The sequence below is a fragment of the Crotalus tigris genome, unplaced genomic scaffold, assembly GCF_016545835.1.
Source record: "Crotalus tigris isolate CLP2741 ecotype Arizona unplaced genomic scaffold, ASM1654583v1 scf7180000024411.593283, whole genome shotgun sequence".
Taxonomy (NCBI): domain Eukaryota; kingdom Metazoa; phylum Chordata; class Lepidosauria; order Squamata; family Viperidae; genus Crotalus; species Crotalus tigris.
In genome coordinates this window covers 345,379-360,952 of record NW_024100578.1, presented here as the reverse complement: position 1 = coordinate 360,952, position 15,574 = coordinate 345,379, and the positions used below count along the sequence as shown (strand labels likewise).

The 15,574-nt window shown below is 38.0% G+C and overlaps 1 protein-coding gene across 1 annotated transcript in view; it reads left to right on the top strand.

Moving 5' to 3' along the window:
- The first annotated feature begins 1,643 nt into the window (after positions 1 to 1,643).
- Positions 1,644 to 15,574, top strand: part of MTA3 (metastasis associated 1 family member 3) — a 144,547-nt gene continuing 130,616 nt past the window's right edge. The window contains exons 1-2 of the mRNA XM_039329735.1: positions 1,644 to 1,787; positions 13,322 to 13,389. Of these exons, the coding sequence (XP_039185669.1) occupies positions 1,760 to 1,787; positions 13,322 to 13,389 (96 nt within the window). The 5' untranslated portion in view covers positions 1,644 to 1,759. The remainder of the gene's footprint in view (positions 1,788 to 13,321; positions 13,390 to 15,574) is intronic.

Genomic DNA, 15,574 nt, shown 5'->3' with positions numbered 1-15,574 from the left:
CTGGAGCGTGGCCCATGCGGAGCTGTGCAGCCAAGGACATGGCAGCTAGGCAGCGCAGACAAGATTCTCTTGCCCCATCGCACACAATTGATGCTGTGGGGCGTGGACAGAGGGCGTGGCTGCCACGGCGCTGCTGGGAGGTCTGCAGCAGGCCTTGGAGGCGATGAGTTGTCCTGCGGGCAGGCGGGATGGGGTTGGAGCGGGGTCAGAGCAGGGCTGGGCCAGTTTTTGGGCACTCAGTCTCTAAAAGTTTCACCATCACTGATCTAGCCAATATAGTAGTTAACACTTCAGAACTGACCTTAATTAATGAAATAAAGCTATAACTAGCTCAAAATTTAGGATCTTTCCCTAGTTTTAAAATCAACCCTATTTATATTTCTTAAAGTAATGATGGCAGTTCATACTCCTTAAAAGATTCATTGTATATATCCAAAAATATAGGACCCAGCAACCTTGCAAAATGCCTTATAAATAGACTGTATCTCTACCCTGGTCTTAAATCTTCCAGATTTGTTGGGAAATTGTTGGGAATTACATTAGGTCAGCTCTAACCCCAATGTACATTTAGAAGATCAAGAACAGGATTGTCAGTTCAGTTCAGTTAAACAGTCTTTGGTTCTCTCTCTCTCTGGAATTTTACATCCTCCATATTTGCCCCCTTGCCCCATACTTGCAAGCAAGAGACAGGGATGCAGACCATATATATGATGAATGAGACTTTGTCGAAACATTGCCAAGACACTTCCAATTTAACACAGGAAAAAAACCTGAATAACCAAAGACCTACATACAAACACCCGCAAAAACCTCAGAAAACACACACACACACGTTTTTTGTATATGTGTGTGTGTGTGTGTGTGTTTTGAGGTTTTTGCGGGTGTTTGTATGTAGGTCTTTGGTTATTTGGGTTTTCTCCTGCATCAAATTGGAAGCGTCTTGGCAACATTTCGACGAAGTCTCGAAGTCTCATTCGTCATCTTCAGGCTGGTGTTTTCGTGCTTCTAGATGTGTGTGTGTGTGTGTGTGTGTGTGTATATATATATATATATAGGTCTTTGTGTTAGTTCACAAAAACAGTTCAACTACAATGGCTCCCATGTGCAATAGTAGTCCTGGAGCATGGAATAGGGAAAAACAATAAAAAGGTAAACTGTAGAATATGATGATAGCCAACATGGATTTATGGTCCACTTTGCAACACAAAGCTCTTCTAGTGCTCTCTCTCTCTTTTTCTCTCAAACTCCTAAGGTTTTTTTTTTTTTTGCCAACTATGCTACTTAGTCCCATTTTTCGTATCTTGACACCCCTGCCGATTTAGCAGGTACCTGTAAACACACTTTCTAGCAGGTCAAACCCTGACTTGCCCGTGCTTGCTTGCACGCACAAAAAGACCCCCAGGATGCGCCTCTTATACCTTCCCCTCCCCACGATACCCAGAAAAGCTTCCTCTCTCCCTCTTTCCCGAGGGGGGGGGAGAAACACACACACACACACACACAAAAACAAGCTGTTAACCCTTCCTCTCCCGAGGAGGTCCGACCGCTTTGCTTTAACCCTTCGCTTCCTGCGCTTTATTCGGATTCCCACCCCCAAGCGGGTTGGCCAGACAAGCTGCAGAGCCGCCCGGCACCCTGATTTGCCCGGGGGCGAGTGGCGTAAAAAGTAGCAACACAGCGAGAGCAACTGAACGCTCCTCCCCTTCCCCAGCCCGGCGGCGGCGGCGGCGACAGAACAAGGAGGGCGCAGAGCGTAGACATGGCGGCTAACATGTATCGAGTGGGAGGTATGTGGGGGTCCTTGGCGGACGCGCCACGCTCCCGGGGCTATAGTTTGCATTCGCCAGAAGGGCCTGGCTCCGAGCCGCGAAGGGACGGAGATATCGGGGGGGGGAAGGAACAGGAAGAAGGAGAGGGGCGTGCAGGTTGGAAGCCGAGCTTAGCCTAACACCCGCCTCTTGTTCCCCCCCCCCCGGGAGAACCAGCCCCGTGGTTCGTTCCAACGAGACAACCTGACGAGGGAGGCCACTACCCACCGTGGCGAGGAGATGGTGGTGGTGGTGATGAAGGGGAACCTCCCCCCCCCTTCGCGCGAAGCCCAAAGGAACCCCACGCTCGGGAACTGCAGTCACCGGGCTAATGCTTGGGGAGGGGGGCGGGAAGGGAAACCGCGCATCCGAAGTGAGCTTCGGATTGGAAACCTTTCCTTCCCTCCCTTCCTTTCTTTCTTAAGTGTGGGAACTCTCAGGCGTCCTCGGCCGTGAAGAAACGCTCTCTGAAAACAGGCAGGCGGCCTTCCTCAGTTGGTCCTTCTGTCGTTGAAGGGCGGATAATGCAGCAGGGCCCAGCGTGCTTGGTATCGCATCCCTCGCGCGTTGATTTGCGTGTCAGTTCCATTCTTCAGAGTGATGAAGCAGTTTAAGCGTTGGCCTAATACTAGATAGACTTGGGTTCAAACCTCCATTCAGCTACAAAACGTGAAGGGTTATTTTGGACTGTTTCCTACCTTTCATACCAGGCTGCTGCATAAAATTGGAGGGAAAAGGAATAACCAGTGTACTATCTTGAACTCCTGATAGAAGGAAAGACAGGATATAAATGTGATGTATAGAACAAGCATGCTAACAAATAGTTACCCTGTGGTAAGATGAGTGGCCAATACATTTTATAAATAAATAAATAAATAAATAGAGGGTATTAGAATTGAAATTCTAGCAAGTACATCCCATCAGCAACAGACAGCTGAAGAAATGGCTTATAAAAGTTATCAATGTAGTAGACTTCTTTAAAAATAAAATAAAAACTATTATACTATTAACTCAGTTGAAACTAATTTATAGTAGAATGGAATGTTCTTTCATCAGGGCATGATTAATCTATAAAATCTGCTACCCAGAAAGCTGAGATGGGCTCCATGAAAAATAAATGGCAAAATGCTAATCTTAATGGCTTCTGTATAGTATCTAGTATGCTGTAGTTGGAAATAGGATGAACTTCTAACCATTACTTATGTTGGTATGTTAGTTTGTGAGTTGTAAAAAAATAAAGGTAAAAGGCTATTAAGCAATCATACTTGCTAGCTGCCATAGAAATAGTTCAGATCACATTCCGCTTTAGGTATGAAAGCCAGCTGGATGACTTTGGGCTAGTCACTTTCTTTCAGCCCACATCAGCCTCAGTGAGTAAATTAGTTGGTCAAGTTTATTTTTTATTTACTAAATTTATTTGCTGCTCATCTCGCTGTAAGATTGCCTGTTGCAATGGATGAACCAATGGATCAACCCTCAGTTGATCTGAAAAAAGCAGACCTTGTGGGAAATTCCTTTGTGGGAAAAACACTAAGAAGAAAAAATGTTTTGTTTCCTTCTCTGATCCATTACAACTTGAAGCCATCCAATTAAGAATCAATAAAATATTACTATGAGTGCCCAACTCTACCCCAGATGCCGTTCTTCACCTTAAAGTAGATACCTTTCTGTAGCAGCTTATTTGAGAATCAGCTGCCTTAAATAATGGATAAATCAAAGTTTCTGGAGTGAGTCATTAGTTCAGCATTTCCTCTGAGAAAAATTGTATAGATCTTTCTTCCGATGGGCTCTCCATATCATTCCTAATATCATTTGGCCCCAAAACAAGAAGTCAAACAAGGATTGATCTGGATTTTCAGAATGATACATTCAGAATTTCTCCGTACTATTTCAGGACCTTTTTCATAGCTAGTTCTGATCCTGAAATACTTCTGTAGCAGATATATTGCATATATGAAAACATACTAATGGGGTTCAGTGCCTATCTTCTGCTAAGATGGAGGGCTTATGTTGAGTGCTAATGTATTTTCCTAGAGGCCACTATTGAGTAGTACATGTTTTACTTCCTTGTTTCCTTTATTCCATTTTGTATGTGGAACTTATATCTTCATTTTTCACCTGCTGTGTTAGTTGATCAAAAAGTGAGAGTTGTTCATTTCTTACTCGTACATTATTCAGTGAAAATGTCAAGAACCGGAATAAAATTATACTTAAATACTGTTGGCTTTAGGAGATTGTAAGCCTGGTCTTTATTCTGGTTAGATGTATATGATTATTTCCAGTGCTTTTTTTCTAAAAAAAAAAAAAGTGCCGGAACTCACACAAGTCATACAACTCGCCTTGCCTACTCTATAAGGTTCCATCCAAAAAAGGTGCCGGAACTCCGTTCTGGCCGTTCTATGAGAAAAAAAGCCCTGATTATTTCTAATGGCTTTAGATTATCATCATCACTCTTTATTATGCACTCTTTTTTGGTCCATAAGTTGTACAAAAAGAAATATTTTGTCCATGGAAATGAAAACTTGAATATGAAACAGTGTTTATCATGAGAAGGCCTTTTCTGGTCATAGCTGTTTTGCAATTATGTGGAGAAATGTTACATTTTATGAATATAATATAAACCCAAGTTTTTATAAGTATCAGTTGAAGGATGATTTATACATAGCTGTATAAACAAATTGGGACAATAGAAATTAAAACATTGAAAGAAATGCCCCTCTCACTAATATTTCTAAAGCAAAAAGGAAAGGTGGACTTGACTTTTCTCAGGTACAGTCTTGCTCTATGTGCTGGAGGTTTGCTTTCTTTAGTTAAAAAAAAAAAGCCTGTTGAAAAAAACATACCATCAATATTCACCTACAAGGCAAAGAGAAATAGGTCCATCTGTTCAGGCCATAGCTACATCCTCAAATAATGACAATAGAAAGTAATAGTAAATTGGAACCAAAGCAATACGAAGAAATGGAAGAGGTGAATGAAAGAACTGTCTTGAGGAAACAGAAGCAATGCAGGAGTACAGTGAAACTATAGTTTAATTCTTGAATCTGGGATTGGAGAAATCAATTTTGTAGATCCAACAGATGGATTCCTGTTTTTTTTTTTTTTTTTTTTTACTCAAGATAGATACTGAGGATCAGGACAGACGTAACAGAATTTAGCAGCATTGCCATATGTTCTGAGATCCTTTTCTTTCTGGGGAAACGTTATGGGTACTTCTGATGTTTTCCCTGTCCATTTAAACATTCCATTAAAGGAATCTCCAGTACAATTTGTGGTGTTTCATCTCAAGCACAAATTTAGCACATTCTGCTGTTGGTGACAATTAGACATCATATTTGTTCCTAAAATTAAAAAGAAAAGAAGTAGCAGCACAAGCATCCATGATGCCAGATCTGGCCAGAGATGTGTCACGCTTTGGTGATGAGCTTGACATGGGATTACTGTCACTCCTTTTATGGTTATATGTAGACTAGCTCAAGACCAACAGGTTCTTCCTGCTTTTAGTAAAATTTGTTGGAATAGCGTGCTGATTGGCTTTCTTTATGACATGAAGCCAATCAACACACTACTCTGACAGCTGCCTTTCCCCTGTTGCTGAACAGCATTTCAAATGTACAGGTTGAAAAGAAAAAAAATGGGAAAGTCATTAACTTTAATTTCCAAAAGTTTCTGCCTGTATAACCAGTGACAAAAAAATGGTAGGAATTGTAATCTAAAATTCTGGAAGGCATGAAATTACACTAAGTCTGCTAAACCTCCAGTGTCTATCATAACCATCAGTGGGAACTGCAAAACAATTCATATTGCATTTGAAGGTAGAGATTGTAATACAGAGAAACAAAATAAAAGAAAGTGTAACAAATTACTTTATATCCACCCCATACAGGTTTTGTTTGATCAAGCTTTTCTCACAACATACTCATATTCCCATCCATGCTTTATTAGAATTAAACCTAATAAATTTAAAATGAAAGTATTCCCTAATAAATGTGTTAAGGTTGTGGCTTTAAATCCAGTTTGGCCGAAATTTGTTTTTATTTGCATAAGTTTCATAAATTATATCTGAAGGATGATGAAGCAAATTCATGCAGCATTGTCCCAAGATAGCAATGGGAATATATGATAATTGAGTTACTTTAGGAAGAAATGTGTCCATAACCCTTCTTAGCTGACAGTGAATTTTCATCTCTACGTTGTATTATTTTTTCTTCTTTCACCTAATTCTCTCTTTCAGGCTTGATGAAATGTAAAGGCTGCCCAGAATTACTTTTTTGCAAAACTTGTAGACATATATTTTATAAATAAATAAAAATAGTATTTGTTGTATATGGAAAAGTTTCATTGTTTTAATTCCTGTGGCAATTTTACTAGCTATAATATAATGTATGACAATTTGATCCTTCCAACCACAATTTTACTTGTCTTTCCTCATCCCACTCTCCAAGATGATACACTATTGTGATTAACACAGTTCACATGTGTGGAGATTGTTGTTGTGGACAATTAATAGTATCTCTGTAGTGTTTGGTAGTGTTGCTAAGTGGCCATGCGCATGCTTCAGCGTTTGCCCAGTTTATTAACACTTCTGCTGTTGCTCTGGTCCTTTTCAGCAACTTTCTAAGTTAATCAAACCCAGCATGTTTCACCAGATACTGTGTTTTGCTAATCATCACTTTATTCACTGAGTGTTAATTTATAATTTTTATATCTTATTCTGAGATCTGAGAATGCCAGTATCTTCTTTGTTTTTATATGTTGTATTTTTGCGCATCTTCATAAAATTCATCTATATGTTTTAGTACAGTGTTTTAGTAAGTAATATTACATCTAATTGCAGTAAAGAATGTTTGATTGTTTCCTAATGGAAATAATGCTTTATTTTATAAATATCTAAAGGAAGGACTTGGAAATAAAAGTTTTACTACTAGTTCAGTTCAGCATTGTGCCCTATGTAATTTTTTTTCATATTTTCATTAGCTTAGAATTTCAGATTAGAATAAAAATGGACTTTGGTGATGTAATGTGCACTTACAAGATATTTTATATAGCAATACATGTCCTTATTTAGGAATGTCATAAAAATGAGTTTGTCACAGTAAAATAATATGTTTAATTTAACTTAGCCTTATCTTAGCTTTAGATGATTTAGGTGGCTTCTCTCCTCTGAATTAAAACTGAATTCAGTTTAGAATTGGACTGAAGTAAAATAATTTATACCTATCCACATGAAATACAAATATTTTTTGTTGTCTTCTCTGAATAAAGGAAAACAGTATACAATTTTTCTTTCTCCTAAGAGCTGTAAGAAGGATGTTGTAAGACAGTGGTGGCGAACCTATGGCACGGGTGCCAGAGGCGGCACTCAGAGCCCTCTCTGGGCATGTGTGCCGTCGCCCCAGTCCTAGGCCTTTAGCTGGGTTTTATAAAACCTTTTCATTTTAGGCCTCTGCCGTCATATGCAAAAAAAAAAAAAAAAAAGGTTCAATCAGTCAATTTCAACTTCTTGCGCGGAAAAAAAATATCTTGCAAAGTTGGAATTGATTGATTGAACTTTTTAGTCCCACCCAGTCTGCCGTTACCACTACAGCCATGCCCACCCAATGGGCCACACCTATCCGGCACTCGACGATGCATAAGGGGTTTTGGGTTGCAGTTTGGGCACTGGGTCTCTAAAAGGTTCGCCATCACTGTTGTAAGACTTTTCCCAATCCTGGAAAATAAATGCTTTTTGTTCTCCATCCTAAGGAGCTTTTTACTCCTGCACTTTTTATCTTTTGATGCACCAGGAGGCCTACAATCATGCGTCAAGCTTCTTTAAGGTGTGGGAGAATGGAAAGGAGGAGGTAATATGGCTGTTTAATGCTTGCTGTTAGATTATTGCTTTGGGCAATTGGATAATGTATTTCATGTCAGTAAGAACAAAGAATTAGAATCATTACTTGGCCAAATTTTGAACAATGTATTAGTTTGTAGCGCATATTGCTGCCCAAAAGTGTTCTCGTGCTTTCTATTTGTAAAAGTGTGTGTTGTCTAACTAGGCCAGTATGTAGTTCGTGCTATTTAATGGGGTGTACAAATAATTTTGGTGTGTGAAATTTCATAAAATGGAACTATTACTTTGAATGTGAAATGGAATTTTGAGCATTTTATCTAGAGTTTGGAATAGCTGTGAATTGAATTGAAATCTCCAAATTATAGAAAGCAATAGATTCATATTCAGAATCAGACCTTTGTTCAAAGTTCCTGAATATAACTTTTCCAAATGAAGTGTTTTGTATGCTCTCACTTTGTAAGTTGTCCAGGTTGGCTATATCGTCAAAGGGTGGCATCTAGGAAATGAAGTGAAATTATAATTTTAATCCTTTGCACCACTTACTAGTGAGTAAGGACATTGAGCTTAAGAGAACATGTGGAACAGGAGTCTTTCCTACATTTGTGGGCATGCTTGGAATATTGAGACCGTGTTATGATATTTCATCCAGTAATGACCTAGAGTTATTTTGTTGATTGTGGTAGCATACAAGCTGATAAATAAAAAACCATATGCACCAAAAGGCAAAATGGTAAGGTTGCTGTCCACTACATGAAGTAGCTTTCCAGGATTTTCTACCCACACAATTGCCTGTGATTTTTATGGTGGTTGGAACACAATTTTGAACAGAACTGGACTGCAGTTAACCACTGTTTTATTTATATTAATGCCCCCTTTGGTCTGTAGGTAACACAGTAATGTGAAAAATGCAGTGTATATCTGAGACCGGTAACTTATCTAGCATTCTACAGTAGACTCCCACTATTTTAAGATTAAATAAAAATGAATGAATGAATATAAATGTAGTGGGTGCCAAAAATTTTCAGGCGTGTTGAAGACCATGATGTCTTGTAGAGCCATCCTAATAAATAGTTGTATCATAAAGGGTACTTAATTGAGCTCTCCTGAAAATGCAGAAATGATTAGAGTTGTGAAATAATGAAAATAATTCAGAATTGTCAGCTTAGCTTCACAGTCAAATCCATATTTCCTTCCTTCCTTCCTTCCTTCCTTCCTTCCTTCCTTCCTTCCTTCCTTCCTTCCTTCCTTCCTTCCTTCCTTCCTTCCTTCCTTCCTTCCTTCCTTCCTTCCTTCCTTCCTTCATCAGCTACTGCATGATTAATTAACATACAAATGTTTAGTAAGAACTGTAAATGACTATTAATATCTTAGAAAAAGCAGTCTCATATTCCACATGAAGGGCATGCGTCTTCTAAATATTTATTTATTAAACAAATTTATATAGCTGCCCAACTGATAGGTAACTCTGGGCACCTTACAATATTAAAACAACCATATAAAAACCATGGTGGATGAGAGTGGGCGGGGTTGGTTTCTGGCACACAGCATACATATTTCTTGTTCTGGAAGCTGACCCTTTGCTTCCTTCTCCAACGGTCTTTTCCACTTTCATGTTCAGACAAGTTTGTAATTGTAAAAGTTCGCAACTTGAAAATTCATTAGTGCAGTAATATTCATACTGAACAAAAATATAAATAATTATACATTGAAAGAAAGACATTTTTTTCTAGGCAGCTTGATTGGATGCATTGGTATCATGAGTACAATACTGCAGAGGTTTTTTTTAGTAATATATTGTGGATGCAGTCCCATCCAAGAAAATTCCCTTGAAGTTATGGGAGCTTTTTTGTGAACAAGTATGTTCGAAATTGAAATGAGTCCTAATTTTATTAAGTTTTTAAAGTTCCATTGCACAATCGTAATTTATTGATTACTCTGGATAGATATCTATATAGTGGCCTACAAATCTCTTTTCAGGCCTCTTCCAAACAATCTTACTGAAAGTAGTCCTACTGAACTCTCCCTAGAAACTGTTAATTATTTTAGTCTCCCATAGTAAGTGACTTTTCAGATAAATTGGATTGCAACTTACAATTGATCTATAACCTCCCTCAACATGGCTAAAAATCCTTGGATGGGATTACACTGATTTAGGTTATGTATTCTGCAGTCCTGACGGTAGTTCTCATAAGGCATTGCAAGCATTTCTTAATATCTTCCTTATTGTTACTTTGCTAATTTAAACTCCCCCACCAAGACTGAATGCCAGCTGTGGCAGAGCTGTTTTAAGGAGCTGTAGAGAAGTGATATGTTCTACACCTCACTTCAAACTATCTTTTTTCTTTTGAATTTAAGCACTATCCAGCTCTACACTTTAATTTGAAGATTAAAAGAGAGAGGGGTACATAAAATTGGACTTTAATTAATTAATCTTGTCATATACAGTAGAACAGGGGTCCCCAACCTAAGGGCCGTGGCTCACTACCGGGCTGTGGCCTCTTGGCCAGCAGGCCGTGGAAATGGCTGGCCAGTGCACATGCACGTGCATGTGCATTCCCCTCATGCTAACCCCCGTATCCCCGTTTGTGCATGTGTGTGTGCACAAACGGGGCAGCCAGCGCGGGGTGAATGTGTGAGGCCCGTTTGTGCATGCGTGAATGGGGCCACTAGCACCGGGCAGGTGTGCATGGCCCATTTGCGCTTGCGCGAATGGGGCCGCTAGTGCCATTTGCGTGCATATGTGTGCACCAATTTGGAAGCTGCTCTCTTCTCTGGACCTTTGATATAGAAGATAAAAGAGAATTACTATCTTTTGCTCTAGAAAGAAAGACAAATCAGTTGTCGAAATTGAAAAGAAGCAGATTTTGACAAAATTTTGAGATAATCTTTCCAAGGATAATCAACAATGGAACTGACTGATTTGGGAGTTGATGGTTCTCCTTTGCTACAGTTATTTAAGAAAGCAATTATTAAAGCAGAATTTGGAGAGGCATTTATCAGCTATCTTATAGTTGTAAGATTCATTCATGTACATTATGGAGGCTGAATAGATTGTTTCCAAGATACTTCACAACTCTGTGGTTATTTATAATATATGCTGCTCAATAAAAAAAGCCTTATTGAATTTGGATTTGGCCTTCCAGACTTGGAGAAATACTACCAGGCTATAGCACTAGTATGGGTAAGAGATTGGATATTATTAAAGAACAGGAGACTACTATGTCTGGAGGGCCATGACCTACAAATAGGATGGCATTCTATATTATGGGATCATAAATATAAAATACATAAATATTTTCAAAGACACTATATTAGACAAGCTCTTATCGATGTATGGATAAAAATTTGGCAACCAATTTATACCCAAGTACCTAGTTGGATCTCACAGTTAGAAATATATGTACACCCAAAATTTACCCAATTAGATAAGATCATAACATATAAAAATATTTTAGATGAAAGAGGAGAATTGAAATCCAGGAAAACCCTCCAGGATGAAGAGATAGAATTAGAATGGTGGGCATACCTGCAACTGCAGGCAAGATATTGGAAAGATAAAAAAGAGTTAGGCGTTAAATTAGAACCAATAGAATTGGATAAAATAATATTGGGATCGGAGGATAAAATGATTAAAAAATTATACCACTATTTGTTAGATCTGGCAATGTATGAGGAACAAGTAAAAGTGACTATGTTAAAATGGAGCAAGGATTTTGGTCTTAATTTTGATCTGCATATCTGGCAAGAACTATGGGCAAGAAACAAAAAGCTTACTTTGGCCACCTCTTACAAAGAAAACCTCTATAAAATGTTCTATAGATGGCATCTCCCACCCATAAGATTAGCTAAAATGTGTCCTAATGTCTCCTCTAAATGTTGGAAATGTAATCTGACAATTGGAACATACTATCATATGTGGTGGGAGTGCACGCGAGCTCGTGATTTTTGGAATAGGATCAAAGAATGGTTGGAAGAAATATTAGAGCAGTGGTTCTCAACCTGTGGGTCGGGACCCCATTTGGGGTCGAACGAGCATTTCACAGGGGTCGCCAAACAAGGCTGTCCACCATTTTTCCCCCCTTTTCTGTGGCCACGCCCCTGGCACCCGGTGATGTATAAGTGGTTGGGGGTCACCACAACATGGGGAACTGTATTATGGGGTCGTGGCATTAGAAAGGTTGAGAACCACTGTTTTAGAGCGAGCGGTGGAGCCAAAACCAGAACTTTTCCTATTAGGTATAACCACTCAAAAGTACGATAAAGGTGTTCTTTATTTAATGTTACACATTCTAACGGCTTCTAGACTGGTCTTTGCTCAAAATTGGAGGAATAAGAGAGTTCCAACGGAAGAAGAGATCCTGTATAAAATCCTTTCATGTGCTGAGATGGACAGGCTTACAATGATTATGAAGGACAAGACAGAACTCGAATACTTTGAAATCTGGGACAAATTTTACAGTTGGTATGAATTAAGGAGAACTGCTCGGATCTCAAGTTAATGATAAGATTGAAATGAATATATAACTGTACATATAATTGTATATTTAATTGTATTACATAGAAGGATGAGGCTTATATAGAAGTTAAGAATGGTGTATTATCTTTTTGTACCACGAGAAACAAACTATTTGAAATACTTACTCTGGAGTGTCAACGCTTGTCCATTTTTGTTTTAATTGTATTACAAATAAAAAACTTTTTATATAAAAAAAGCCTTATTGGAATGGCTATAGTCTTGATCAAAAACATGATGGTTTCTGAAGCTCTTGCAAAAATGTACTTAATTATTAAAATAAAGGCCTGTATAATTCACATTGATGGAAAGAAGGATTTCTTAAGCAACAATAATTTGGATTTTAAAAGAGTAAGCGTACAGTATATGATTAACCCTTAATTTAACATGTTTTGCTTTAACAAATTTCAGATGCAAGCAGTGTATGCTTCTGTCCATGCATAAAATCTTACTTGGCGTTTTACACATGTGGAAAATATATGTGAATAAAACACTGCAGCCCTGTTTTGTGCATATATACATGCATAAAACCTCAGTTGCATTTGATAAACTATTTTGCTTTAGCAGACGCCTCTTCCTCCAATAAGTGGTTAAATAATGGTTTATCTTATGGTGAAAGTTTATTGTACTAATGTTTGAAACACTGCTGAAGAATCTGTTATGGAAGGCTAATATATTAGAGATTTTTAACATGAAAGTCAATTTTGTGCTGTGTAACAATCTGTTTCTTTGTGAACCTCTAAATTTATAAGTTGGTTAGAAATGGCCATTTTCAGGTCTTATTTGGTAGAAAGCCATTATACACCTGCCTAGTTTTATGGCTTTCATGTAATACATTTGTTAGTGTCTGATTAATTAACTGAATTGTTACAAAAATAACTATTTTGAGAATTGATGTAATATGCGAACAAAATTTTTGAAATTAGATATTTTAATGGAATGCCAGTCATTGCTGATAGAAAAATTAATGATGTTTTCCTTAGGTTAGGCCTGGGAGGTAAGAAGATAATTTATTTATAAACTATACATTTTTGAAATAAAATAAGGCCACATGCTTTCACTGTAGAAATAAAAGCAGTGCGTGCTTGATCTTTAACATGGACCGTTTGATTTTGTTGCTGTAATACTGCTTTTTGAGGAATTTTAAATTTATTTCTTTTTTTACAGATTATGTTTATTTTGAAAATTCTTCAAGCAATCCATATCTTATCAGACGAATAGAAGAACTTAACAAGGTATATGATGTTTAGGAATTTCAAAAATAAATTATAACTTATTCTTTGGGAGACAGTTTTTTCTAAGTTGGTCTCAAACTAAAGAATACATTTCTTTAGGAAATGTATTGTGTTTGATCATCCTCTGTCTAGAAAAGAATTAAAGAATATCTTTCCCACTAGCACTTTTTAAAAGAATTACTTCAGGATTTTTTCTGTATTTATAATTTTAACTGTATTTTATGAATATTTTCTGCTTATATATTTATTGTATAGTTTATAGTTGTAAATATATAGAGCGGGGTATAAATCAAATAACAAATATTAAATAACATGGGGATGTTATTAATTCTGCTGTATATAATCTTGTGACTGATACGGTGTGGGCAAACTAGAAAGTTGTACCAGATGTAATCTAGCTGCAGAATTAATGCAGGAGAACTAGTGAACGGCAGTAATCATGATAAGAAGTGTTGGGGCAAATTAAGGCAAGGAAAAATGAAAAGTACTCACCAAGATCACAAATCAGTCCAAGGAAAATGATTGCTGCTATAACCAGAACTGATCTAAATTTTATTAATTGATAATGTCTGGAAAAGCCTCAATCCCCGATATAGAACAACTCCTAAAACTACAAGTAGTCCTTGAGTTACAACAGTAATTGGGACCAGAATCTCCATCACTAAGCAAAATGGTCGTAAAACGCAATGACATATGACTGTATTGCTTAATGATGACAATACAGCAATCTTTGTTATCATTGTTAATGGCTGTTAGGCAAGGACCAACCCCAATCCAAGCTATTTCCAGCTTGGTCCCTCTCCGATCTCAGTAAGGTAAGAAACTTCTTATTTTGCCTCCTCTTACAACTCCCCACCATCAATCTGTCTCCCTCCCCCATCTCTCTCCTTTGGGCTGTCCTATTTTTCTGTGGCCATGGTGCTGAGGCTGAAGTAGAGGAGCAGTGCCTTTAGCAGTCTTCTAGCCGCCATTGCCCCTGGACTTCTACTTCAGCCCTGGTGGTACCACCACCAGAAAGAATGCTACCTCAAGCCCTGCACTGTGACCAGCCACTTCAGCGCCATAATGCAAAGCTTTCCGATCCCTTCTAAAGCATAGCATGTATGGTGTGTAGTATTTGGAAAACCACACATGCTTCACCTGGTCGGGCCATCAGCTGCCTTGCATAGGGTTAGACTGGGGATGCCTTGTCAACAGAGGGAAGGAAATGTTGGTCCAATAGGTGTGGCAGGACTTGCAGAGTGCGGCAAGGGTGGCACTGGGGTCCTAGTTGTAGTGCAAGGCTAGAATATAGGTGGACCAGCTGGGTTTATTTAGGCCGCTATATATCTCCACAAATTCCCTTCATGCATCATATATTGACTTCAGGTCAGCTTTCAACACAGTGTCTAAATCTAAACTGCAGTATAAATTTAAATACACAATATAGACAAATGTATGTTTCTGCTGCTCATTGAAATTCATGAAAATATTAGGTTGAAGGTGCAGTAACCCAAGGACATATCATTAGGAAAATATCAGTCAGGAGGGCAGTTAGACAGGAATGTGTATTGTTTATTATATAAACTCATAGATTCTTCTCTTAAGTAACTCTTTTCATCCTGCCAGATTAGCCCATTGACATATCAATTTACTATATACTGATGATGTAGTAATTCTGTTATTGAGTTCCATTGGCTTTAAAGTTTATCACTTATGCAATATAGTACTGAGGTGAAATTAATAATAAATTATTCTAAGACCAAGATTGTAATTTTTTTTCCAAATACCTCAAATAGAGAAGCTGGACCTTAGGGAAGCAGTCAATTGAGCAGGTTAAAGATCTTTAAATAAAACATTTTGGGATGATTTTTCAAGCTTTAGGAAGCAGAATAGCCATCTGGATTATATATCTCTTAATGTACAGAGATGTGCCTCAGCTGTTGAAACGTCTTATTTTGTCAGAGGAGCACAGTTATCTCGTGCTACTCTGTTTGCAGTCAGAGTCCGAGCACAATTGTTATATGAGGCTCAATTAGAAGCATTTAACAGCAAGATTACCTTAGAAAGAATTCAAACAAAATTTTTGAGAAATATCCTTCAGATTATCGAAAGGCAGCACTTTCAGGAGTAACTCTGAATCCAATCTCTGGATAAATATTTTTACCTACTGGCTAAACTATACCACAATCTTGATGAATTGACT